The 22,577-nt window shown below is 53.3% G+C and overlaps 9 protein-coding genes across 9 annotated transcripts; 4 read left to right on the top strand and 5 right to left on the bottom strand.

Annotated features, from left to right (window-relative positions):
• Positions 1 to 910: 910 nt before the first annotated feature.
• On the bottom strand, positions 911 to 2,056 carry UHO2_02040 (uncharacterized protein; the record flags this gene model as incomplete). The annotated part of the gene is made up of 1 exon (XM_041559477.1): positions 911 to 2,056. One exon carries the CDS (start codon positions 2,054 to 2,056, stop codon positions 911 to 913), a length of 1,146 nt encoding a protein of 381 aa, XP_041415411.1.
• A 474-nt stretch (positions 2,057 to 2,530) lies between these two features.
• Positions 2,531 to 6,976, bottom strand: UHO2_02039 (putative KEM1 - multifunctional nuclease; the record flags this gene model as incomplete). Its single annotated transcript, XM_041559476.1, has 1 exon — positions 2,531 to 6,976. One exon carries the CDS (start codon positions 6,974 to 6,976, stop codon positions 2,531 to 2,533), a length of 4,446 nt encoding a protein of 1,481 aa, XP_041415410.1.
• A 1,616-nt stretch (positions 6,977 to 8,592) lies between these two features.
• Positions 8,593 to 12,303, top strand: UHO2_02038 (putative PIM1 - ATP-dependent protease, mitochondrial; the record flags this gene model as incomplete). Its single annotated transcript, XM_041559475.1, has 1 exon — positions 8,593 to 12,303. One exon carries the CDS (start codon positions 8,593 to 8,595, stop codon positions 12,301 to 12,303), a length of 3,711 nt encoding a protein of 1,236 aa, XP_041415409.1.
• A 208-nt stretch (positions 12,304 to 12,511) lies between these two features.
• On the bottom strand, positions 12,512 to 12,773 carry UHO2_02037 (uncharacterized protein; the record flags this gene model as incomplete). The annotated part of the gene is made up of 2 exons (XM_041559474.1): positions 12,512 to 12,615; positions 12,722 to 12,773. The coding sequence occupies 2 exons, from the start codon at positions 12,771 to 12,773 to the stop codon at positions 12,512 to 12,514; spliced, it is 156 nt and encodes a 51-aa protein (XP_041415408.1).
• A 425-nt stretch (positions 12,774 to 13,198) lies between these two features.
• UHO2_02036 (uncharacterized protein) lies at positions 13,199 to 13,588 on the top strand (the record flags this gene model as incomplete). Its single annotated transcript, XM_041559473.1, has 1 exon — positions 13,199 to 13,588. One exon carries the CDS (start codon positions 13,199 to 13,201, stop codon positions 13,586 to 13,588), a length of 390 nt encoding a protein of 129 aa, XP_041415407.1.
• A 695-nt stretch (positions 13,589 to 14,283) lies between these two features.
• On the top strand, positions 14,284 to 14,878 carry UHO2_02035 (uncharacterized protein; the record flags this gene model as incomplete). The annotated part of the gene is made up of 2 exons (XM_041559472.1): positions 14,284 to 14,649; positions 14,750 to 14,878. 2 exons carry the CDS (start codon positions 14,284 to 14,286, stop codon positions 14,876 to 14,878), a joined length of 495 nt encoding a protein of 164 aa, XP_041415406.1.
• A 564-nt stretch (positions 14,879 to 15,442) lies between these two features.
• UHO2_02034 (uncharacterized protein) lies at positions 15,443 to 16,270 on the bottom strand (the record flags this gene model as incomplete). The annotated part of the gene is made up of 1 exon (XM_041559471.1): positions 15,443 to 16,270. One exon carries the CDS (start codon positions 16,268 to 16,270, stop codon positions 15,443 to 15,445), a length of 828 nt encoding a protein of 275 aa, XP_041415405.1.
• Positions 16,271 to 16,798: 528 nt separating this feature from the next.
• UHO2_02033 (uncharacterized protein) lies at positions 16,799 to 18,760 on the bottom strand (the record flags this gene model as incomplete). The annotated part of the gene is made up of 1 exon (XM_041559470.1): positions 16,799 to 18,760. One exon carries the CDS (start codon positions 18,758 to 18,760, stop codon positions 16,799 to 16,801), a length of 1,962 nt encoding a protein of 653 aa, XP_041415404.1.
• A 2,687-nt stretch (positions 18,761 to 21,447) lies between these two features.
• Positions 21,448 to 22,531, top strand: UHO2_02032 (putative GOR1 ### glyoxylate reductase; the record flags this gene model as incomplete). Its single annotated transcript, XM_041559469.1, has 2 exons — positions 21,448 to 21,537; positions 21,629 to 22,531. 2 exons carry the CDS (start codon positions 21,448 to 21,450, stop codon positions 22,529 to 22,531), a joined length of 993 nt encoding a protein of 330 aa, XP_041415403.1.
• Between the last annotated feature and the right edge of the window lie 46 nt (positions 22,532 to 22,577).

Here is a 22,577-nt window from a genome sequence, read left to right as displayed (position 1 = left end):
TTGGCCCCCTGCTTCATCAGGGTGGCAAACTCAATGTTCCCAACAACTTGTCCTGCTGAGATGCCTGTGAAATCAGCACCCATACAAGATCCATCATACAATCATGATACTATGGATCCTGGTGGAATTTGTGATACAATCCTTGCTTGTGCCAATCTGGGTGAGATCTGTCATAGAGCCTCTCTACTACAGATCTTGATGAACTCTGTTGTAAACCCCTCGATTTGCCTGATCCTCAATTCCTGCACTCCTCCTCATAAGACTTCTGCTTCTCATAAGACTTCTGCTTCTGCGCATCGAGTCCTATGACACCTCACTGCCTGTGGCATATCACCTGAGGGATATTCTGGACATTCATTCTGGTGCAAGGCCACAACTTGGGTGGCAGCCAACAGTGCTGATGATGCCACCATTCAGGGCCTCAGACACTGGCATAGTGACTGCTTCCAATGCTATGTTGACAAGCCAGTGGCTGATCTTGCAGCCTCAACAGCTGCAGCACTCTGTGCAAATGTGGACAAACCTCTCAATCTCTCCACCCCTAGCCAAGTGCAATATCTGATTTTTCAAATGCCCCTTGTGGGGGATTGCCTCTCACTTCCCTCCAGCCTCAACTCACAACTGTCTCACCTTGCGGTATGCTGCTCACACTATAGTGGCCACGGCTGGGAGCTCGCAAGTGACTCTCTTGAGTAAGGCAATTTTAACATCCTTTTTTCCTCAAAAAAAAGTGTCACGCGTGGTCAAGGGCGATAACTCACCGTTGATCATCGACTGTACACAGCGAGGCGCAAGCACAGGCACAGGTGGGTTGCGAATCATCCATAAGAGATCACTGGAGATGTGTCCCAAGTGTAAGGACTGTTGAAGGATAATATTGGGAATGACGACTGTGCTTTCTTGAACCGCTCTACTTCGAAACGACATCAATAATCACCTTACCTACGAACCTGCCCGACCCTTGCAACTGGAACGCCTTCTTTGCGTCCTCAAATTTGAACACTTGCTCTTCTAGAATGAGCGGCTTGAGCACGTTAAAGGTAGCCACCCTGTTCTTGACGTTGTGCTCTGCGATCTCGTGTGCGGCCAGATACTGCTGGAACAACTGATAGCTTCCGCACATAACACCTTGAACCTGAGCCTGGTTATAAAGCACCGCTTTGGCGATGTCAGGCAGGCCTTCATCGCTTGCGCGCTCCGACTCGGACTTGTAATCGTCCATGTACCCAACAACCCAAACACAGCCGTAAGATTTAGTTGCCATGAGAGCACGAGTCATTGTGGTACCACCGGCGATCTCCACCGTGTGATCGACACCTTCTCCTCGTGGGGTGAGAGCACGAACAGTCTGCCACCAGTTCTTGTCCTTGTTGTAGTTGACACAGTCTTCTGCCCGTACACCGAGCTTTTGGCAGAGTTGAAGTTTTTCATCCGAACTCGAGATGACGATGGGTCGTGCTCCGGCAGAAAGAGCAAGTTGAAGAGCTGCGATGCTGACACCTCCCGTTCCTTCGATCAGGACGCTCTGTCCAGGCTGAACTGTCTTACCAGCGTGACCAAAGAGACAGTGATAGCTGGTCAGACCGGCGACCGTGAGGGAAGCTGCCTGTCGGAAGTCCATGTGATCAGGAATAGGGAGCAGGTTGAATTGGTCCAAGGCAACGTGTTTTGCCAAAACGCCTGGGTTGCCTCCTCCTAAAGCTGTGGCTTGCATCTCATTGCCAATATGACCCTGTTTCCATTCGGCGCAGAGGTGAGTAACGACTCGAGTACCGACCTTGACGGTAGTGACATCCGATCCCGCGGCTAGGACTTTACCAGCTCCGTCCGAGACCGGAACCAGACCGATAGGTGGAGAAGTGGGTGCTGGGTACGTTCCAGTGGCGATCTGATAGTCTCGAGCATTAAGTGAAACAGCGTGAATCTCCACGAGCACCTGAGTGGGTCCCATTTTGGAAGCATCTGGCAGCGAGACGTTCTCGTCAAGGACAAGCCCGTCCAGGCTCTTTTCGAACGACGAGAGTTGATATGCTTGCGTGGTTCGAGGCGCCGACATACTTGCACAGAGTTTAGGCGTTTGAGGGGATCATGATGGAAGGAAGTTGCGAAGATGATAAGGAACGCTCTGGGTGAATGCCTTCGACCCGCTGTGTGATCTTCCCGGGCTCTGCGGTCAACACGGCCAATTCAGTCAATCACCTTCTTAGGAAGAGGAGGTTTCATCCGGGTTGTATAGCCGTGCTGCTCAAACATACGATGCAAGATTACTTCACTATACGCTCGCATTGGTCAAATTTTGGCTGCCGACGCAGTCCAAAACCTCCACCTTGACTTCTGCGGTCAACGGAAAAGGTGCTTGGAAAATCGGACAAGAAAAGATGGCTCAAAATTCAGCTGCTCACACACACAAGCTTCACACTGACACGCTGGGTCTGTTAGCAGGGATGCTGTCGATTGGCATTAAAAGGAAAGTAGCTGGTACAGGAACAGGGCCTCAAGAACAAAGCGACATCAGATCGATGTGAGTGAATCACTGAGCAGCTGCGCCGCCGCGGCCACCACGACCACCTCGAGGAGCAGGAGCACCACGACCACGAGGAGCACCTCCGCCCCGGCCGCCACGACAACGTGGGGCGTGTCCACCTGCTTGGGCAGCAGGCACGGCCGGAGCGTGAGGCTGGTTGTGAGCCACAGGAGGCCACTGGGGCCTAGCACCTCCGCGAGCAGCTCCACGAGCAGGCCCATTGTGACCATGACCGTGGCCGTTGGCGGCGGGGGGACGGATGCCAAGAGCAGCCATGATGGGATTGATTTCCTCCAGCTGCTTCTGTGACGAGGCGGCCGCTCGTGTCGGCTTGTGCGCACCGCTAGCAACGCCGGAGAAGGCCACGTCATTCGAGACAGGCGCGTATCTCTGCTGGGGTCGCTGCAAGATCTGCGTGCTACCGCCAGGACCCTTGCCGTTCTGAACAGCAGCGCTCGGTGTGAAAGCGTTGGGAGGTCTGTAAGGAGCGCCACCAGAGCCAGCGCCGTATCCGTGAGCACCGTTGCTGTTGCCGTTGCCCTGCCAAGAGCCTGTGCCGCCAATGGGGCCAAGGGTCCTCTCAAGAGCGCTGCCGACCGAAGCGCTGGTGTCGCCGACACCGCTTGTACCGGCACAGACGAATTGCGGCTGCGTCAAGTTGAGCACGCTGACGAATGACACAGTGGCACCCTTGTAAGGAGCGCAACGGTCGCCCAACGTGGTACCACTAAGGAAGAGCACATCGAATACGACCTCGAGAGCGTTGCTGGTGATCCCGACAACGACACCACGGGCCGAGAGCGGAACGTTGCCGCTTTCCTGGACCATGATGACACGGTCACCGAGCTCGAATCGCTGAGCCTGAAGACGGAAAGGTGCGTGGCTGGGCTTCAGCAGAGCAGTGCGAGGAATGCCCTTCATGAAGACACGCTTGACCTGACTGGCAGCGCCGATGGCAGTGCGGGTGTCGACGAGACGAGAGGTGAAGGCCTCGATATTTTGAATAGTGTCCCTCGAGAGCTGCTCTGCGTACAGCGGCACGGTCTCAAGATCGCGAACGCCCTTGGCTTTGATCCAATCCTTAAGCTGAGCCATCTTGGCATCGACCTGAGACTCGTCCCAGATCTGCGAAGCGCGTGTGATGTCGACGCCGGACTTGTGGCTGAGCATGGAAGCAATCTCAGGGAAGGTCTTCACATACTCCTTGACAAGCTCGAGTGTCTTCTCGGAGAACTCCCATCCGGCGGCCGACTTTCGCGAGTAGCCGAGCACCTTCTCGCCCTTGGCTTCAAACTTGAGACTGAGACCAACGTTGACCTTCTGATCCTTCCAAGCGAGCGTCATGCTTGAGGTGAGCTTGGCAAGCGCCAGAGAAGTGATGCCGCACCATTTGGCGACCTGGTAAGAGGGATAATACTGGACTCGAGCACGCGAGACGACGAGGTTACGCAGATAGGCATTCTCCTTGACCTGATTGGGGAAGAAAACCATTTCAATGGCGAGCGAGGCGTCCGTGCTGCCGACAACGTGGGCGGGCGTACCGTAAGCGCCGGCGCCGAGGAAGAAGACCTTGGTCTTGTCGGGGTACTCTTCGCGGATAGGCTTAGCAGGCGACTCGAGGAGGCGAGCATCGTCGTGAATGACGTTGGTTACGGTGACTTGAACGGCCTGGTCGATCTCCTTCTTCGGGCTCTCCTCGTAGTCCTTGATGAAAGCGCCATCGTCGAGGCGCTTGAGACCTTTGAGTGGTCGAACGTGGACGAGGACGTCAACGTCGCCGATGAGAACACCCATATGCTTGCTGTAGTGATATTCAGCACGCTCGGCTTTTCGGTGGAAGTCACTGAGGCTGGCGCCCTGATGAGGGGTGGCGACCACCTTCTTCTGACCGCCGACCATGCCCATCTCGTAGCGGAACAAGTTGTCCGAGACACCAACAACGAGGCCTTCAGTGAGGAAGGGCCAGTTGAGGAACGCGCGGTTACCGATCATAGCCTCGGCGATGGCCTCGGTCTTGGCGTCCTCGTAAGCATTCTCGATTGTGACGACCATGCTGACGCCCTTAGATTCAGACTGGAAGACATTGACGCCATGATGACCAAGGCGACCATAGTGGGGAAGCGTTTTGAGCGAGGGGAAACCGGCTAGAGCGCGAACGCCGAGCTCGACACCTTTAGTGAGACCCTTGACGAGGTGGAGGCCATCGAGCGTTGGCAGATCGAAATCCTTGACGTTGGCACGGCAGTGGACGAGATCCGGGAAGGTACCAGGCAGGCTCGAAGGGAAGAAGATCTGCTCAACTTCGTTGTAGGTGAACTCACGACTGGAACCGAAGCCGTTGCGCTTACGCTCCTCAATGCCGAGATATATTTCACGCTTGTTTAGGGCGTCGAGCAACCTTTTCTCGTCAATGAAAGGAATTTTGACGACGGCTTCCCAGTCCTGCTTCTTGCCGTTGAGGTCGGCTTCGAAGTTGGAAGGGTAGAAGTCGATGATGGGAGAGTTGGGATCGGTCATCAAGTCGCGGAATGCGAAAGGAATGTGTTGGTTACTGAGTGCCGGAAGCACACCCATTAGCTGATCGAAGGGTCGGAAGGGCTTCCCGAGTTCAAACTCGAACTTCATCTCGCCGACGTTCTTGAGATCGGAAATCTTGGGAGCGTAGTGGTAGTCGTAGAACCAGCCCCAGGAAGCGACACCGTCGTAGTAGTAATGTAACACCCACTGAAGACCCTCGATGTAGCGAAAGGCAAGCTTGCCCATGGCCTCATCGTCACTGTAGTCGATCTCGAGCTTCTCCTTGTAGTAGTCCTTCTTCCAAGCGGTCATCTGAACATCGAGTCGCTTCTTGTAGTCTTCCTCGGGATCAGCTTCGTCGTCGCTGGCGTTGTCGACCTTCGCCTTGAGGTAGCGGTTCAGCACACGGTCAACAGCAACGTTGGCCTCAGACTGTGCGGGAATAGATTTGTTGCGAGCACCTTCATCAGCTGAAGGGCTGGGGGATTCATCGTCGGAGTCTTCTTCAGAGTCGTCGCCGTCTTCATCAGAAGGACCATCGTCGCTGTCATCGTCCTCAGCTGCGATGGCGGGGAAAGAGAGCGTAATGGCGGGCTGTTGCGAGATAGGGTCTATCTTGTTGAAGGAGGCGCGAAGCTTGAGGCTCGAGGCGAGGTCCTCAAGGAAGCGCTTGTCCTTGTTGGGAAGGTCAGCAGGGACCAAGAGCTCTTCGGGAGCACCGGCGGGGTCATGTCGACGTGCCATGACGAAGGCATGCACCTTGTTGAATAGGTCCCGTTGCGACTTGGTCAGAACGAGACCACCTTTTGCCTTGGCCTGAGTGATGGCCTTCTTGTTTTTGGAAATTTTGGCCTTGTGAGTGGCGGTGTCACCGTAGTCGCGCTCGAACTGTTCCATCTCGAACTTGCAAAGCTCAGCCAAAACAAGCTCGAGACGGTCAGTTCGGAGGTTGCCGCTCTCATTGAGATAGCCACCGGCGACAGGAAGGATCTGCTTGTAGATACTGAAGAGCAGATCTATGGCGCCTTCGTTGATGTGAAGACCAGGAAGGTGAGGCAGGAAATCGTTTCCAACAAAGATGTCGAGTAGAATGAAATCGTCAATGATCCTTTCAAAGTCGTAAGTGAAAGGCAGGGAAGAGCGGAGATCCTGGAACTCGAGGTCGAGATATTCTCGGAAGAGGGAAAGGTGGAGCAGGAAGAAGTTTTGCGATTCGAGGCTACCCTTGGACTTGCGACGAGGGCCGAACTGGACCTCTTCTCGCAAGAGACAGAAATGAGGGTCGTGACTGAGCAGACCCAGCATGATAAGATCGGCGTCGAGACCGTAAAGACAGTGACGAACGTTGGGGTTGTAGTCGGGCTGCGCCTTGCAGAGACGAATGTACTCCATGATCTTGTGCTCACCCTCACCAGGGACGTCGTGTGCGGAAAGAATGACCTGCACGTTGCGCCAGTCGGCATCTTCGGTGATCTTCTTGGCGATGAAGTATTCGAGCTGTTGAGAGAGCTTGGCCATGAAGGGAGTACCTGGAGTGATACAGTTGGAGTCGAAGGCCTCTTCTTCGGGCAAAACTTCGCCACGACGTTCAGCCTTCTCCTTAATCTCCTTGGCCTCCTTTGCGGTACGGAAACGTCGAGAACGCTGTTGGTTCATCTTGGCACGCGGAGCGACACCATCGACGGCGAGGAAGAAAACCTTCTTGGGTTTGATCTTGTGGAAGAGATGCTCTATATATGCAAATACTGCTAAAAATATCTGCGTCTCCGTTATACGAAAGGAGGCGTCGCTGTCGTTGGGATGAGAGCAGTTGTGAATGATACCGTTCATGTCAAGGTAAAGGTTGTCAAACTCAGGAATCTTGTTCTCCTCGATGAGTTGACTGATGAGCGGGTAACGCTCCGACATGAAGCGGAAGAACTTGGGGATACCCATGGTTGTGGTCGAAACGTTGGAAGCCTGAGGGAGACTGGGGTAAAAGAGTGTGTCCTAGTCGGAAGAGCGACGGAAAGGGCGCAAGTGATGCGGCAACGACGGCACCAGCCTGGTGTGGTCGAGACTCTGTCCTGAAAGATAGAGGCGGAAAGCGGAAGCTTTGAGGCTTTGTATCAACGAGAACCAGCTTGATCGGAAACTTGAGAAAAAGTGAAAGAAGCAAATATGTTTGTAGAACAACGTGGAGAGAACGTCGTACCGAACGGGAAGCAAGAGAGAAAGCGCCGAGAAGGAAAGAACGATGGTATCGAGCCGGGATCACAAAGCTGCTAGACCGAGGCGAAGAAAGCCGTTAAGGTGGAAAAGAGGGGAAGAGGAGATGACAAGGATGGCTTGTAGACTTGTTCGCGCTCACCGTGCGCAATCATTGGTCTCGCTTGAGCCAGGGTCTGCTGTCTGCGCCCGCCACCCAAGCTGCAGCCGCTGTCTGCTGTCTGCTGCGCTTTTGCTTTACCAACACTTTCGCACAGAAATCTTACGTAAGCTCACTCAAAATTGGGAAAGAAGAAAAGAAAAAAAAACCGTGTTTCTGAAAACACGCCTCCGGACCAGGTAAAATGGTCTCCCCTTTTTGGTGACTCTCCAAAATGAAGTGCGGATGCACGGATGCGCATCCGCTTGCTTCCTTCATTATCGACAATGTACTTGATAACATACATGTTATATCGAACCAAATGTCACCTTTGTTGCAAATGTGTTTTTAGAAACACGTGTCTTTTGGGTGCTCAAAAATAGGAAAAATTGGTCAAAATCGAGAAACACGCGTTTCTAAAAACACTCAAAGTTTGATACCCTATCGGCTCTTCCGCTCACTCGTCAGGAACCCGCGTCGCGTGCGATGTTAGCATCAGACTCTAACAGAGTTGAACTTTTCTCGATCTTCCTGTGATCGGGTAGCTCAGCTTATCGGATTTTACGTGCTTTCCTCCTCCACATTCAGCTGCTTAGATTTGCCTCGGCAGTTCGAATCAGCAAAGCGTACAGGATCTTCGTAAGGTACCTCTTCATGCTCTTGGGCTGCTACTATGTCTGAGAGTGGTTTGATTGCATACTAGCGACCATGGTTATCGCTCAAGTCAAAGCTGAAAGGGCATGGCGATATGGCTGGCAAATAGAACGGGCCTTCGAGGGCACGACATGTCGTTCGACTGAGCCCAAATTTCGGACTGAGTCAATTTTTGGTAACGCCACTGACAAAGGGCAGCCAAGAGAATGACACGCAATGCCTTCAGAATTCGCCGCTTTTCTGGCAGAGACTCTCACATCTCACACTCGAGGTAAGCGAAGCAATTTAGTCATCGTGCTCCTCCCACGCTACCGCTCTCGGACCTCTCTTCCAACACTTCTCTCTGGTAGTTTCAAACAGTTCCTCTTCACTCCGTCACATCCCATCACAATCCAGCACGCAGGTTCCCTCCATCTCCTCTTCGTCACAGCGTGCAAAACCACCTCACCCGATAAAGTCTTTTGTTCTCTGACTCGGCAGCCTCGGACTTCAAAAAGGATAAGGAAGCTGGCCTTTTCGAGCTGCTTCGCTGTTGGACAAGCACCGCAGCATGATCCCCTCGCAAAGGTACGCAGCCGGTAGCGCTGCTCGTTGGCGTTCATCGGCCTGCAATGCTGCAACCATCACACAACGACGTATCACGTCTTTATCGTCAACCGCTGCCTCAGCAACTCGCAAGAATGTCGGCCTGTCCTTGTCCTCGCCAAGAATACCTCTGTCATTCGAGACAAGCTCATACAGTGCACTCGGCTCGGCGCCTGCGAGGTCGCTCTTCACCTCGCCCACTCAGTATCTTCCACGGTCCAAGAAGCTAGACAAGCTACTTCAGGAGGGCAAGGAGCACGAAGGAGAAGAACACGAAGTCGAGAACGAGGAGGAGAATCCCAAGGATCCCGAGAAGTCAGGCGCCAAGGCCGAGTCTTCCAATGCATCCGACGCTGCTAGATCTGCTGCCGGCGGTGCTGCTGCTGGTGCGTCCGGCTCTGGCTCCAGCTCGAGTGGTGCAGGATCTCGCTCTGGCTCTGGTTCTGGTTCCGGCTCCAACTCGGTCGCTCGCTCCACAGTCCCCTCTGTATACCCACAGGTGCTAGCGCTTCCCATCACCCGACGTCCCCTCTTCCCTGGCTTCTACAAGGCCGTCGTAATCAAGAACCAGGCGGTCTGCGCAGCCATCAAAGAGTCGCTCAAGCGCGGTCAGCCCTACATCGGCGCTTTCTTGCTCAAAGACGAGGAGGAGGACGCAGATGTTATTACTGACCTCAGCAAGGTGCACAAGGTCGGTGTGTTCGCACAGGTCACCAGTGTCTTTCCCGTGCAGGGCGGCGGTCAGTCAGGCGGAAACAAGAAGGGCAAGGGTGGCGAAAACAAGTCTGAAGACGAAGAGGGCATCACTGCTGTCCTCTATCCTCACCGACGCATTCGCATTGACGAGTTGATCACTCCTACAGGCCAGACTATCCCTTCGCCACCTCCAGGCACTGAGGGCGCCGGCCCTGCTAATCCGATCAGCGACGAAGCAGCCAACGAAGCCGCCAAGGCGGCTTCCATTGCTAAGGCTCACGAGATTCAGCAAGAGGCTCGCGACGACAGCGTCCTTCCCGAGGCCAACGATGCCTCCGCCGCTCATCTTCAGCAGACCGCACCACCCGCACCTCCCAAGCCAGCCGACGAGGAAGGCAACTCTGAGAGCGAAGACGGTGCAGCTGCTGACAGCCAAGATATGCCGTCCCACTCTGCACCTTTCCAGACCTCTTTCCTCCAAGACTACGTCGTTTCGCTCGTCAATGTCACCAACCTCGTAGCAGCTCCCTACGATAAGCGCAACGACCAGTACATTCGAGCTGTCATGTCGGAACTCATCAGCGTTTTCAAGGACATCGCACAGCTCAACCCGCTCTTCCGTGACCAGATTGCCAACTTCTCCATCTCGCAGGGTGCAGGCAACGTGTTCGAGGAGCCCGAAAAGCTCGCAGACTTTGCTGCAGCCGTCTCGACAGGCGAAGTCGGCGAGCTGCAAGCCGTGCTTGAGGCACTTGACATCCGCGAACGTCTTCAGAAGGCCTTGGTTGTCCTCAAGAAGGAGCTTATGAACGCACAGCTTCAGAGCAAGATCAGCAAGGATGTAGAGTCCAAGATCCAGAAGCGTCAGCGCGAGTACTACCTCATGGAGCAGCTCAAGGGTATCAAGAAGGAGCTTGGCATTGAGAGCGATGGCAAGGACAAGATGGCGGAGAAGTTCCGCGAGAAAGCGGGCGAGCTCAACATGCCCGAAGCCGTGCGCAAGGTCTTCGATGAGGAGCTCAACAAGCTGCAGACACTCGAACCAGCTGCTAGCGAGTTCAACGTCACTCGAGGCTACCTTGACTGGCTCACCAGCATTCCATGGGGAGTTCACTCGCCCGAGAATTACTCTATCTCTAACGCTACCGGTGTTCTCGATGAGGACCACTATGGTCTTTCGGACGTCAAGGACCGCATTCTTGAATTTCTTGCTGTCGGCAAGTTGAAAGGTACGGTTGAGGGCAAGATCATTTGCCTGGTCGGACCTCCCGGTGTCGGTAAGACGTCCATTGGCAAGTCGATTGCACGAGCAGTCGAGCGTCAGTTTTTCCGCTTCAGTGTCGGTGGTCTTAGCGATGTTGCTGAGATCAAGGGTCACCGAAGGACGTACGTCGGAGCCATGCCAGGCAAGGCCATTCAGGCTCTGAAGAAGGTCGGCACCGAGAACCCATTGATCCTCATCGACGAGGTCGACAAGATTGGCCGAGGACACAATGGTGATCCAGCATCTGCTTTGCTCGAGATGCTCGACCCTGAGCAGAACGGCTCGTTCCTGGATCACTACATGGACGTGCCCGTCGACCTCTCCCGGGTTCTCTTCGTCTGCACGGCCAACACCCTCGATACCATTCCTCAGCCATTGCTCGACCGTATGGAAGTAATGGAGGTTTCTTCGTACACTGCGGATGAAAAGCGTCACATCGCTCGTGGCTACCTTGCCCCTCAGGCCAAGGAGGCTTCGGGTCTGCAGGATGCCAACATCGAGCTGCCGGATGAGACCATCGACTTCCTTATTAAGCATCACGCCAGGGAGAGCGGTGTTCGTGGTCTCCGCAAGCTTCTTGAGAAGGTCTACCGCAAGATTGCATTCGACATTGTCAAGCAGCACGGAGAATCTGTCTTCCCCGAGCCCAAGGAGGGCGAGCTTGCCAGCGCCAAGACTGAGGCTGCTCCCTCTTCAAGCACTGTTGGGTCGGCTGACAGCACAAAACAGTCCGTAACTCCACCAGCAGTTGACGGTCAGAGCGGAGATGCTCCATCGCCATTCACAGAGCCATCAGCTTCGACGAGCAATGCAGAATCTTCGTCCTCTACTTCAGAAAGCAAGCCACTGCAAGACGGCAAGGTGCCTGGTAAGGATGCAGCTCCCGAGGCTCCGGTCAAGGTCACCACCGAAAAGCGTCAGCCCATGGCTGTGCCCAAGGATGTCAAGGTGGTCATCACCATCGACAGCCTGGGGAAGTACCTCGGACCTCCCGTCTACCACAAAGACCGCCTCTACACCAGCGTCATGCCTGCCGGTGTGTCGACAGGTCTAGGCTACCTCGGCAACGGGTCTGGCTCATTGATGCCCATCGAGACAACCATCATGCCAGGCAAGGGTGGTCTTCAGCTCACTGGTAAGCTCGGTGACGTTATCAAGGAATCGGCTTCGATCGCTCTTTCATGGATGAAGACCAACGCACACAACCTCGGCATTGTCAAAGAGGCCAATGACAACCTGCTTGAGAACAAGGACGTGCATCTGCATATGCCTGAGGGTGCTATCGGCAAGGAAGGTCCCTCTGCAGGTGTTGCATTCACCGTCTCGCTCACATCGTTGTTGACCAATCGATCGGTTGCGCCTACATTGGCTATGACCGGTGAGGTCTCGTTGCGGGGTATGGTTCTGCCGGTCGGTGGTCTGAAAGAAAAGTTGCTTGCTGCGCACCGAGCTGGTATCACCAAGGTCATTCTGCCAGCGCAAAACCAGCCCAACGTTGAGGCAGATGTGCCTAAGGCCGTGCTGGATGATCTTGAGGTGCACTACGTCAACAATGTCTGGTCAGCACTCAACCACGCATTCGGCGAAGGGCCATGGTCGGCAACGGCAAAGGAGATGGAAGAGATGGAGCGCAAGGAGTCCATCTCGTCACAATCTGCACCGAAGGAAAAGATTATGGAGAACGACGGCGCTAGCCAGGACCAGCCTGTCAACTAAATCGCTCTTTCAACTAATAGACAACCTGTCACTTTCATCCATCACCGCTCTCGTATCTTCATCGCTGTTACAATGTACTTCACACACAGACCTGCAATCAGTACTGAAATTTCAAGGACAAGACGCTTCCATTACTTTTGTGCGTTGCCTGGTACAGCATCGCTGACAGTGGTTGAATCCGCTGACTGAGAAGCCTGCGATCATCGGATCATGAACGAGGGCAGGTACACTGCTGCTCCTTGGACACGTTGGCAAAGACGGCGTCAATGTGTCTGCCACAGCCTTTCCATGTGGTCTTGCCGCACTTTTCGCCTGCGTTGCAAAGTCAAGAAGGGGAGTGGTGTCCTCTGTCAGCTACATATTGATGAATAGCACTAATCCAACATGAACAGGAACTAATTTGAAGGGAGCAACTTACAAGTGACGGCCATGCAGGAATTGACGAACCTATCGGAAGTGCTGAATGCCATGATTGATATTGTGTGAAGGTGAGTATGGATTTTTGGTGGTGTGAAGGTGAGGAGCGGGCGTGGTGAAGTGAGGTAAAGGTGTGTCGGCTAAATAGGCTGGTGTCGTTCGACTCTAGATTTACGAAGAGATCAGGGTGGCTGAGCGCCTCCACAGGCTGAGGCCCCGACTCAGGGTTTAGGCCATCGGTCATTTCAGCGGGCGATAAAGTGAAGCGGCAACTTCTTTTTTTTTTTTTTTTTTTTTTTTGGTGGATTTTTGGACTTGCAGCCGTTGCAAAAGTAGCCGATGCTCGCTCTTTCTCTCCCCTCACACTTCCTCGCTCGTTCGTTTCATACCGCACTGGAGCCTGTCACGACAGACAACAGCTTCTGCTCAAACATTGCCCCCATTACTCTTCGCATACAGTGCATCGAGCCGTTCCGTCATGGTAGCAGCAAGCACGCGCGCCTCATCGGCCGCGAAAGCCTCCTCTTCGAAACTCAAGTCTTCTTCCCACTCCTCATCGTCCTCATTCGCATCCTCGCCAGCATCAAGGATCAAGCATCCAGTAACAACATTGCTCGTCCAATCTCGCGCCAAGAAGCTGCTCGCAAAGACGAAGAAGAACAAAGGCAGCAACAAGTTTCGCGACTCCGAAAAGAGAGAGCAGCTCGACGGACAAACAATAGAACTCTTGCAAGAGCAACCAACAAGCAGCGAGAAGGGAGAAGGAGATTCTTTCTCATACAACCTGCCATCGAGGACAGATCAGAAGAGAACAAGAGCTCAGATCGATGAAGCTGCGTTGGCGTTAGACCTCTTGATGAAGTCTTGAACACCTCTGCCGCCTTTCTCCGCATATCGACGAGCATCATGCAGGGGGGAGGTGCATCTCAGACTGTCTAGATGGCCTTTCTCCGTGATTATTAGATCCCCCGAACTCTAGTACAACTTGTACCCAAACAGGGGCCTGGGACTAGCCCAGCCCTACATCTGTATTGAATCTGTAATCTTATCTTCAACGCAACCATTCAGCATCCTGATATGTTTCAATTTCAGCATGGCCTGAGGTCCTGAGTCCTTCCACGATCCGGCACAGACCGAGGGTTGCTATCCTTCACGAACCTGCTGAGCAATTCGGAAAGTATCAGAAGCTATCAGAGCATGGCCTGGGTAAGCTGCTTTATATCTTTGTGAGATCGCTGGTATGCACATACACAAATTCGCGATCCAGTTTTTTTTCGGCTGTCGGACACTAGCCTCAGCTAAGAAGAGCAAAAAAGCTTCCAACTGCCGACAAGAGGTTCGACATGATCGTCATTGTTGGCAGCGTTTATCTCAACCTTCATGCTCTCTGTACCTGCACGCATCGATCCTTTCAGTCAGAGCCTATAGTGGTCGGAAGCGATCACATCGATTATCGACTGGCGCCAAAATCGTATTTCGTCTCTGCTGTCTTCAGCCCCAACAGCTTCCGGCCTTGCTCTCGACCCCGACAGCTTCTCACCTCACCTCGAGAATCTCACAGACATGGTCGTCAGACTGCGTCTGAGCCGAAAAGGCACTCGTAACAGCCCATTCTACCATGTCGTAGCAATCAACGATAGCAAGCCAAGAGATGCCCGACCTATCGAAAAGCTTGGCGAATACGATCCTATCCCCCGACCTGCTCCTTCTGGACGTCTACCAACCCCTTTCATCGGAAAAAGCACCGCAAGAAGCAAGGAGAAAGCCGCACCTGGTCATGGAGCAGTAATGACATCTGGTCTCGCCCCAACAGCACAAGGGGGACAGCCGAAGCTGCAAAAGCGACTAGAGTGGAACGAAGAGAGGATTCGACATTGGTTGAAGCTGGGTGCTCAACCCTCAAAGCCTGTTGCTAGAATGTTGGATAGGGTAAGTACCAAATGCTCACAAAGTGGCGGAAACCTGTTGAAGATAGACGGACGTGTACTGACGAAACCTGCATTGTGTTCCACTGCGATGAAAATTGCAGGCTGGCTTGGTCCCTCCCGGTGTACACTATAAGGGCATTTACCGTCCTCCACCCGCTGAGCTTCGACAGTTCCCGGCATCATCAAAAACAGCAGCACCAGCAAAGAAAGGCGACTCAACATTGTCCTAGACGTTCAGCTCAAATCGAGTTCGACCGGCTCCATTTAAAATCCAGATCTCGGATCAATCTTGCAGTTTTTTTTATCAACATCGACACGAACTGCTTTGTGGACTTACTCAAGAGTGCTTGAGCCCTCGCTAGAAGATACAGGGGGGAGAGAACAATATAAGGCTGATCTCGAGACAGCAGCATGCGATTGGCGCAGCGGAGAATCTTGAGCTTTCGAGCCGGGAGAACGGCTCCGCCAACAAGTTCTGAACATGTTCCTCCGTGTGCCGTCGGAAAGGTTGAGTTGCGAACCTGTACAGCTTCGCAATCATGCCGAGAATTTGAGTTGGCCGTTGCACCAACTTGCTCTGTCAGACTGTCACAAGCGCTTTCAAGAACATGCATCACAACACTTTTCGAATTGAGTCAGACAAGTGAGCGTAATTGGGTATCTACAGTACTAGCAGCACGAAGTAACGGTCGTGCCGTTATGAAAGAAAATAGCGGGTATGAGACTGGATCGGCAAGGGATTGCCAGGGCTGAACGAGGAGCATCGAAAGCCAAAACCGGATCCGATTCAAGGCTTAGTCGCGAGACTGGTTGTTGAGGATGCGCAAGATGTTGATGAACAGGTTGACAATGTCGAGGTAGAGGCTTATGTTAGCCAAGACCCACTCCTCGGCGCTGAGCCTTCTCTGAATGAGCCAAGTGTCGTAGACGATGTAAAGACTGAAGATGACGCAACCAGCACCGGCCATGATCAGGTCAAAGGTCTGATTGTAGGGCAAAAAGATGCCAACGAATCCGACGCCGACCAAAACCATCAGACCACCAAAGAGCCAGCCGCCGAGACTGCTGAAGTCCCACTTGGACTGGAGAGTGAAGAGGGTGAGACCGAGGAAAGTGAAGGCAGTGATAACCATGGCCTGAAGGACGATCTTCTGGTCTACGTAGGTGATGACGGTGCCGAGAGAGAGCGATTCGAGAACGGTGAAGAGAGAGAGGAGGAGTATGTTGGTGGGGTGCGAGTGACGCTTCCAGTACAAGAAGCCCATGGTGACAAGACTGCCGATTAGTGGCACGATGAAGGCCCACTGGTTTTGCTGGACCCAGCTGGCAACACCTTGGGTGGTCATGATCGCTGCGATGGCGGTAGTGCCGAGGATCTGAAGGAATAGTGTCGTATAAACTTTTCTCAAGAACATTGCTCTGATCTCAGGAGAAGACTGCTCGACCGTGACACCGAACTTGAAGTCATCAGGGTCGCCTTCCTGGTCGACATCGCGAGGTGCGGCACCGACACCAGCGCTGGTCTCGGCAGCACCATAGGAGGGAGCATCGTGCTGAGGAATGGGCTGATAGCCGCCCTTAGGGGCGTAAGATGGTGGAGCTGCCGGGTAGTTGGACGACATCTTGAGGCGTGGAAGGTGAGGTGATGATGGTGATCAGATGGCAAAGAGATGAGCGCCAGCGCCTTAGTTGATGAGCACGTTGCCCGAAAAGTGGAGAAATTTGGTGATTTGGGTGCAGGAGCGAGGCGGAGGGTCCAAGCGCGCCTCCTTCGGCTGAGCCATCCGCACAGCCCGTCGTCTCTCAGGTATTTTTGGAAAGCGGGCGAGCGCACGTCTCTAGGCTCAGCAATTGGAAGGTTCCAGAAAATCCACTCCGCCACCAACTCTGCTTAGCATCGTTCGTAGCGACAACAGTGTCCAGTCACAGCTCAGGTATTGATCAAAAGTTCTCAAATTTTGTGTTGTAAATACATATTTGCTGTACAAAGAGCCTTTCCGGTGTGAGAGGTTGAACGTCGATACAGAGCACGCTTCATGGTGGGACTGATGGCCAATGCGATTGTCCTTTGCGATCCAATTGATTCTCTTGATATCTCTTTTGGAGAAGCCTTTTGAGCTGTGCGAAAGAGACGGGGATGCGGATTTCGTCTAGTTGTAGACCGATTTGAATTTGGAGATAGGAGGACGAGGAAGCAAGCCACCGTGCGACTTGACACCGTTGATGCGGTGGTAGGCGTTGAGGTTCTTGTGCAGAGTGAACTGGAAGACAGAGCTGCCACCCTCACGAGCAACGATAACACTGGACCAGAGGAAGAAGCTCCACATACGATACATGTGGTCACCGTACTTGGCGACGACCTTCTCCTTGTTGGATTCCCAGTTCTGAGCCCATCGCAAGATGGTGGCCGAGTAGTGAACACCAGCGACATCAACGGATCGGATCTCGAAGCCGGCCTTCTCGAGGTGAGTGACGACCCATCCGAGCGAAAGGGAAGCGTCAGCGCCGGGGAAGACGTATTTGTTCATGAAGAGACCCCAGTTGAGGTCATGGAACTGCCAAGTAGGACGCAAACCAGCAACCTGGAAGACAAAGACACCATCGTCATCGAGCAAGTTGTAGACATCCGAGAGGAACTTGTCGTAGTGACGGATACCGACGTGCTCAGCCATCTCGAGCGAAATAATCTTGTTGTAGTGTCCGGGCTGCACGGGAATGTCACGGTAGTCGAGGTTGAGGATACGGGCCTGGTTGGAGTCGATGCCGTTCTTCTTGAGACGATCGTTACCGAAGTGAGTCTGAGTCTCGGCGAGAGTGACGCCGGTTACGTCGCATCCGTAGTTGACAGCGGCAAAAGTAGCAAACGTACCCCAACCACAGCCGATGTCGAGCACACGGTCCTCCTTCTGCAAGTCGAGCTTGGAGCAGACAAGGTTGAGCTTGTTGTCCTGGAGCTCCTCGAGAGTCTCGGCATTGTTAGGGTCGGAAATGATACCGGAGGTGTAGATCATCTGGGGACCAAGGAACCAAGCGTAGAAGTCGTCACCTCGGTCGTAGTTGTCCTGAATCTGGGTCTGGTCCTGCTTGGCAGTGTGCATGAGAACATCGGGGACAAGATTGAAGAAAACGTACTCGAAGAGTTTCCGAGTGAACTGCATGGAGCACCAGTCCCATCGGTATTCGAGGAGCCCGTTGAGGGGCATCTTGGGCTCAATCTTGGCGGCAAAGTAAGCATCGTGGAAGACCTGGTAAGGAATCTTCTTGTCGCCGTGGTACTTCTTGCGGAGCTCGGGGTCCTTGATATCCATGTAGAATTCAAGAGGCTTGCCAGGAAGAGTGACCTTCTCATTCTTGCGAGGGCCGTAGGTGGACATGACAGTCCAGTAGCTGATGGTGACGGGAACGCCGAAGATGGCGCAGAGGATCAAGTAGCTGAACCATCCAAACCATTTGGGGTTGACGATGGGAATGATACGGAGCACGACAGCGGGGGTGACGAGGATGAGACCAGCAAGGTGGAAATTGCTGAAGGAACCGTTGCCCTCAGCGGGAAGAGGAGCGTTGGCGATAGAAGGGTAATTGGTGAGCTTGACCTTGCCTCCGGGAGCGTACTTGACGCTGACATGTCCGTTGACGGGAGCAGCCTTGGCGCCGTTGACGCTGACATGTCCGTTGACGGGAGCAGCCTTGGCGCCGTTGACGCTGACATGTCCGTTGACGGGAGCAGCCTTGGCGCCGTTGACGCTGACATGTCCGTTGACGGGAGCAGCCTTGGCGCCGTTGACGCTGACATGTCCGTTGACGGGAGCAGCCTTGGCGCCGTTGACGCTGACATGTCCGTTGACGGGAGCAGCCTTGGCGCCGTTGAGCTTGAGAGAGCTGGAACCATTGGTCACAGGAGCCGAAGCAGGAGCAGGAGCACCAGATGCAGCAGAGGAGGCATCAGTGGCAGCGAGGGGAGTAGCACCAGCAGGAGCCGAGTCAACTACGTTCGATGCCGAGTTGGAAGCTGGCACATTGTGAGGGAGGTCGACGGGCTCGGTGACACCGTGCGAGTCAAAGGAAAGGTTCTTAGTGAGACGCTCGTAAGCTTCTTGAGCCTGGTCCGTCATGCTGAGCAGAAGTGTATCCGTTGCTTGAGAAAGCAACGAGGATCCAAAGGGTAGATGGAGGAAGGAGGAAAGGGAGAGAGGAGAGGAAGGGGGAAAGGGGAAAGGGAGAAAGGAGAGGAAGGAGATGCGAGAATGGCCTTGCAAGTGAGACGTTTCCGTAGCGAATAGGAAGAGAGCTTTTTGCCTTGAGCTCAGGTTCAGAAGAAACAGGGTTTGCTTTGCTTTGCTTGCTTTGCTTGCTTTGCTTGCTTTGCTTGCTTTGCTTGCTTTGCTTGCTTTGCTTGCTTTGCTTGCTTTGCTTGCTTTGCTTGCTTTGCTTGCTTTGCTTGCTTTGCTTGCTTTGCTTGCTTTGCTTGCTTTGCTTGCTTTGCTTGCTTTGCTTGCTTTGCTTGCTTTGCTTGCTTTGCTTGCTTTGCTTGCTTTGCTTGCTTTGCTTGCTTTGCTTGCTTTGCTTGCTTTGCTTGCTTTGCTTGCTTTGCTTGCTTTGCTTGCTTTGCTTGCTTTGCTTGCTTTGCTTGCTTTGCTTGCTTTGCTTGCTTTGCTTGCTTTGCTTGCTTTGCTTGCTTTGCTTGCTTTGCTTGCTTGCTTGCGTAAGGGAGCCGAGAGACGACCGTGCGTTAGGCTGCAGCAGAAGCGGAGACTTTTGACAGCGATCACACAAGACATGCCAAGGTTCAGCATGCACTTCACCACGAGAAAGCCGGCAGCGGGAGGCTGCTGGCGTTGAGTCCATGTCTGATCTGAGTCCATGCCGGTTTTTGTCGCTCTTTTGTGTCTCTGCCAGCAAGCGATGGCCCGCTGTGACGATGCTTTCAGGCACAGAAGCGAGAGGTAAGGGCGAAAGAGGGTTCCCGAACGGAAGATCCGTAGAGCTGCTAAGCAGCTTGTTCAGAACCCATCCAAATATTTGCGCTTCCAACGAGGCAGAGGCAGAGGCAAAGGCGTGCAAGCAGACAAGCGAGATTTGCTGCTTTCCTACAGGAACTGTAAGAGTGAAATGTCATCTCACGTCCCCATCGATTCAGAGGCAAAACGGGCGCTAAGCGACTAAAGTTAGGGTTCAGCAGGCTCTTCTCTCCCACTGTTCTGCAGATGAGCCAGCTTTTCATGATCTGCCGAAGAACCTTATTTATTTATTTTGCGACCCACTTAATCGATGAGTCTGGTTCGGGTGGGCTTCTTTGCAAAACGGCTTGGCGACTCCTCGCCCTCAGGCGAACGCCTTGGTGCGTGCGTGCGCTCTTTTCGGCGATTCGGCTGCGCCGGAGTCTGATGCGCAGAAAAGAGCATTCTTCTCGCTGCTGTTAGACACTCCAGCGCTCAGACACTCCAGCGCTCAGACACTCCAGCGCTCAGACACTCCAGCGCTCAGACAGTCCGACGCTTCGACACCCCTTTTTTCCAATCCTTCAGAAGAAAGCTCAGAGTCGATGAGTAATAACGAAATCGATCGGATCTCATCAGCAAGCATTGATCCAGGAAGCTTGGCGTATCGAAAGACGCCGTTGTTGCGTATCATAAAGTAGCTTACCGAACCACACTGTAGCAAGAGCACAGCAGTTTGATGGACAGGCTAAATGATGTTCAAACGCGCTCTCAGCAAAATGCAAGGACTGCGTCGCGCAGACATGAAAGATGGGAGATGCCTTAGACACAGCTCAAGCTTGCCTTGCTGGAGCTCCGCATCTCGGCGACGCGCGATACGCTCTAGCAAATACAGTAGGGCGGCAGCCAATCAAGAGGTCGTTCCAGCAAAAAATTGAGATTGCGTTCTTCGCAATCGCCGATCTGGTGTTGTTGTTGTTGTTGTTGTTGTTGTTTTTTTCTTTTTCTTTTTCTTTTTCTTTTTTCTTTTTTCTTTTTCTTTTTCTTTTTTCTTTTTCTTTTTCTTTTTCTTTTTTCTTTTTCTTTTTTCTTTTTCTTTTTTCTTTTTCTTTTTCGATTGGGATTCACATTTCGCTGGGTTCGCCCGAGAAAAAGCGAATGTTAGTTGAACACCTGGCCGGAGCGACCGGTCCGGCTTGCAGCACTCGAGCATTTCGAAGCTTCGGTGAAATAGATGCTTGACTGCTTCCCCCGCGGGTGCAACCTTTCGAACGTTCGAACATGGGCTATGATGCAACGATCTCAACTCTATCCTCTGAGAAAATCAAAGACATCTCCGAGCTCTTTGACGAGATAGCTCTTGGTAGGAGTAGTTGATCGCCGTCCACATTGTATGCATGAAGGCAGCCAAAGATCGAAAAATTCAGTCAAGCCTGGACAAGTGGCTCTGAGAATAGGTGGGAACGGTGATAACGGATCGACATCGTGTCTGTTCTACTGTACGAAGATCCCAGCTACATTTCAAGCTGTACAGATGAAGACTGTGGGAGGAGAGTGAAATAGGGTCATAGACCTCCCCGCCCAGGTGGTTGTGTGTGTGTGTGGAGCGTTATGCCGAAGGGTCATCGGCCCCACGTTCATTCTTCTAAGTCCCACCAAGTTTCGCTGCCTTCCCCGCTCTGCTCAACTGCCTTGCTGCCTTGTCCCTGACCAGCTTCTCGCTAGGGCCAAGCTGAGGTGCTCCGCTTCGATACTGTGATATAAGCACTTTACCTCACCTTCTCTTCGCTCGCATCTTCTCCCAAATACTTCTCTTCCTAACCCTCATATCCTCACCGTTCGGAAACATCCCATTCTTCACAATGTCTAAGCCTCAGGTCCTCATTTGTGGTACCATCGTTCACGCTCACAACGAGCTCAAGAACGACCTCGGCGCCGTCGCTAAGGTTCTCGTAAGTATCATCTTCTGGTCTAAGTGCTCTTACAGGCTCCGCTCAGACACCATGCTCATCCATCTCCTCTTTCACATTGTCTTTCAAACAGCACCTCGACACACCATCAAGGTCCGAGTTCTTCCAGGCCTGCTCATCCGGCGGCAAGTATGCCAACATTGTTGCCATCTACCGTCACAATGACTCGGTCGACAAGGTCGGTCTTTTCGACGCTGAGCTCATCAACAACCTCCCCGCTTCCCTCAAGTCCATCTGCCACAACGGTGCCGGTTACGATCAGATCGATGTTCACGCTGCCAAGGCCCGCGGTATCACCGTTTCCCATACTCCTTCCGCTGTCGACGATGCCACTGCCGACACTGCCATGTTCCTCGTTCTTTCCAGCTTGCGTCAGTACTACCGCGCCGAGATCAACGCTCGTGCCGGCAAGTGGAAGTCTGGTCTCAAGCCCGCCCACGACCCCGAGAACAAGACCCTTGGTATCATCGGCATGGGCGGTATCGGCTCTGCCCTCGCCAAGCGCGCTGCAGCTTTTGACATGAAGATCATCTACTACAACCGCAACCCTAACCCCAACGCAGACCCTTCCTGGACTTACGTCAAGTCGCAACCGGAGCTCCTTGCTCAGGCTGACGTCGTCTCGCTCAATCTTCCGTTGAACAAAGAGACCGAGAAGAGCTTCGGCAAGTCCCAGTTCGACCAAATGAAGGACGGTGCTATCCTTGTCAACACTGCTCGTGGTGGTGTTGTTGACGAAGAGGCCCTCATTGACGCCCTCAACTCTGGCAAGCTCTCCAGCGCTGGTCTTGACGTTTACCCCGCAGAGCCTAAGATCGACGAGAGGCTCATCAAGATGGATCAGTGCATTCTCTTGCCCCACATGGGTACCGAGACTGTCGAGACACAAAAGAAGATGGAGGTTCAGGTCTTCGGCAGCATCAAGACTGCGCTAGAGACTGGAAAACCAAGCTTCATTGTCAAGGAGCACAAGTAAGCTCTCCTCTCTTTTGACTGGACTCGCGCTCACATCGTCACCCCAA

This window comes from Ustilago hordei, assembly GCF_900519145.1.
Source record: "Ustilago hordei strain Uho2 genome assembly, contig: UHO2_contig_03, whole genome shotgun sequence".
In the NCBI taxonomy this organism is placed as follows: domain Eukaryota; kingdom Fungi; phylum Basidiomycota; class Ustilaginomycetes; order Ustilaginales; family Ustilaginaceae; genus Ustilago; species Ustilago hordei.
The sequence above is the reverse complement of the archived record's forward strand: the minus strand, read 5'-3'. Positions and strand labels throughout refer to the sequence as shown.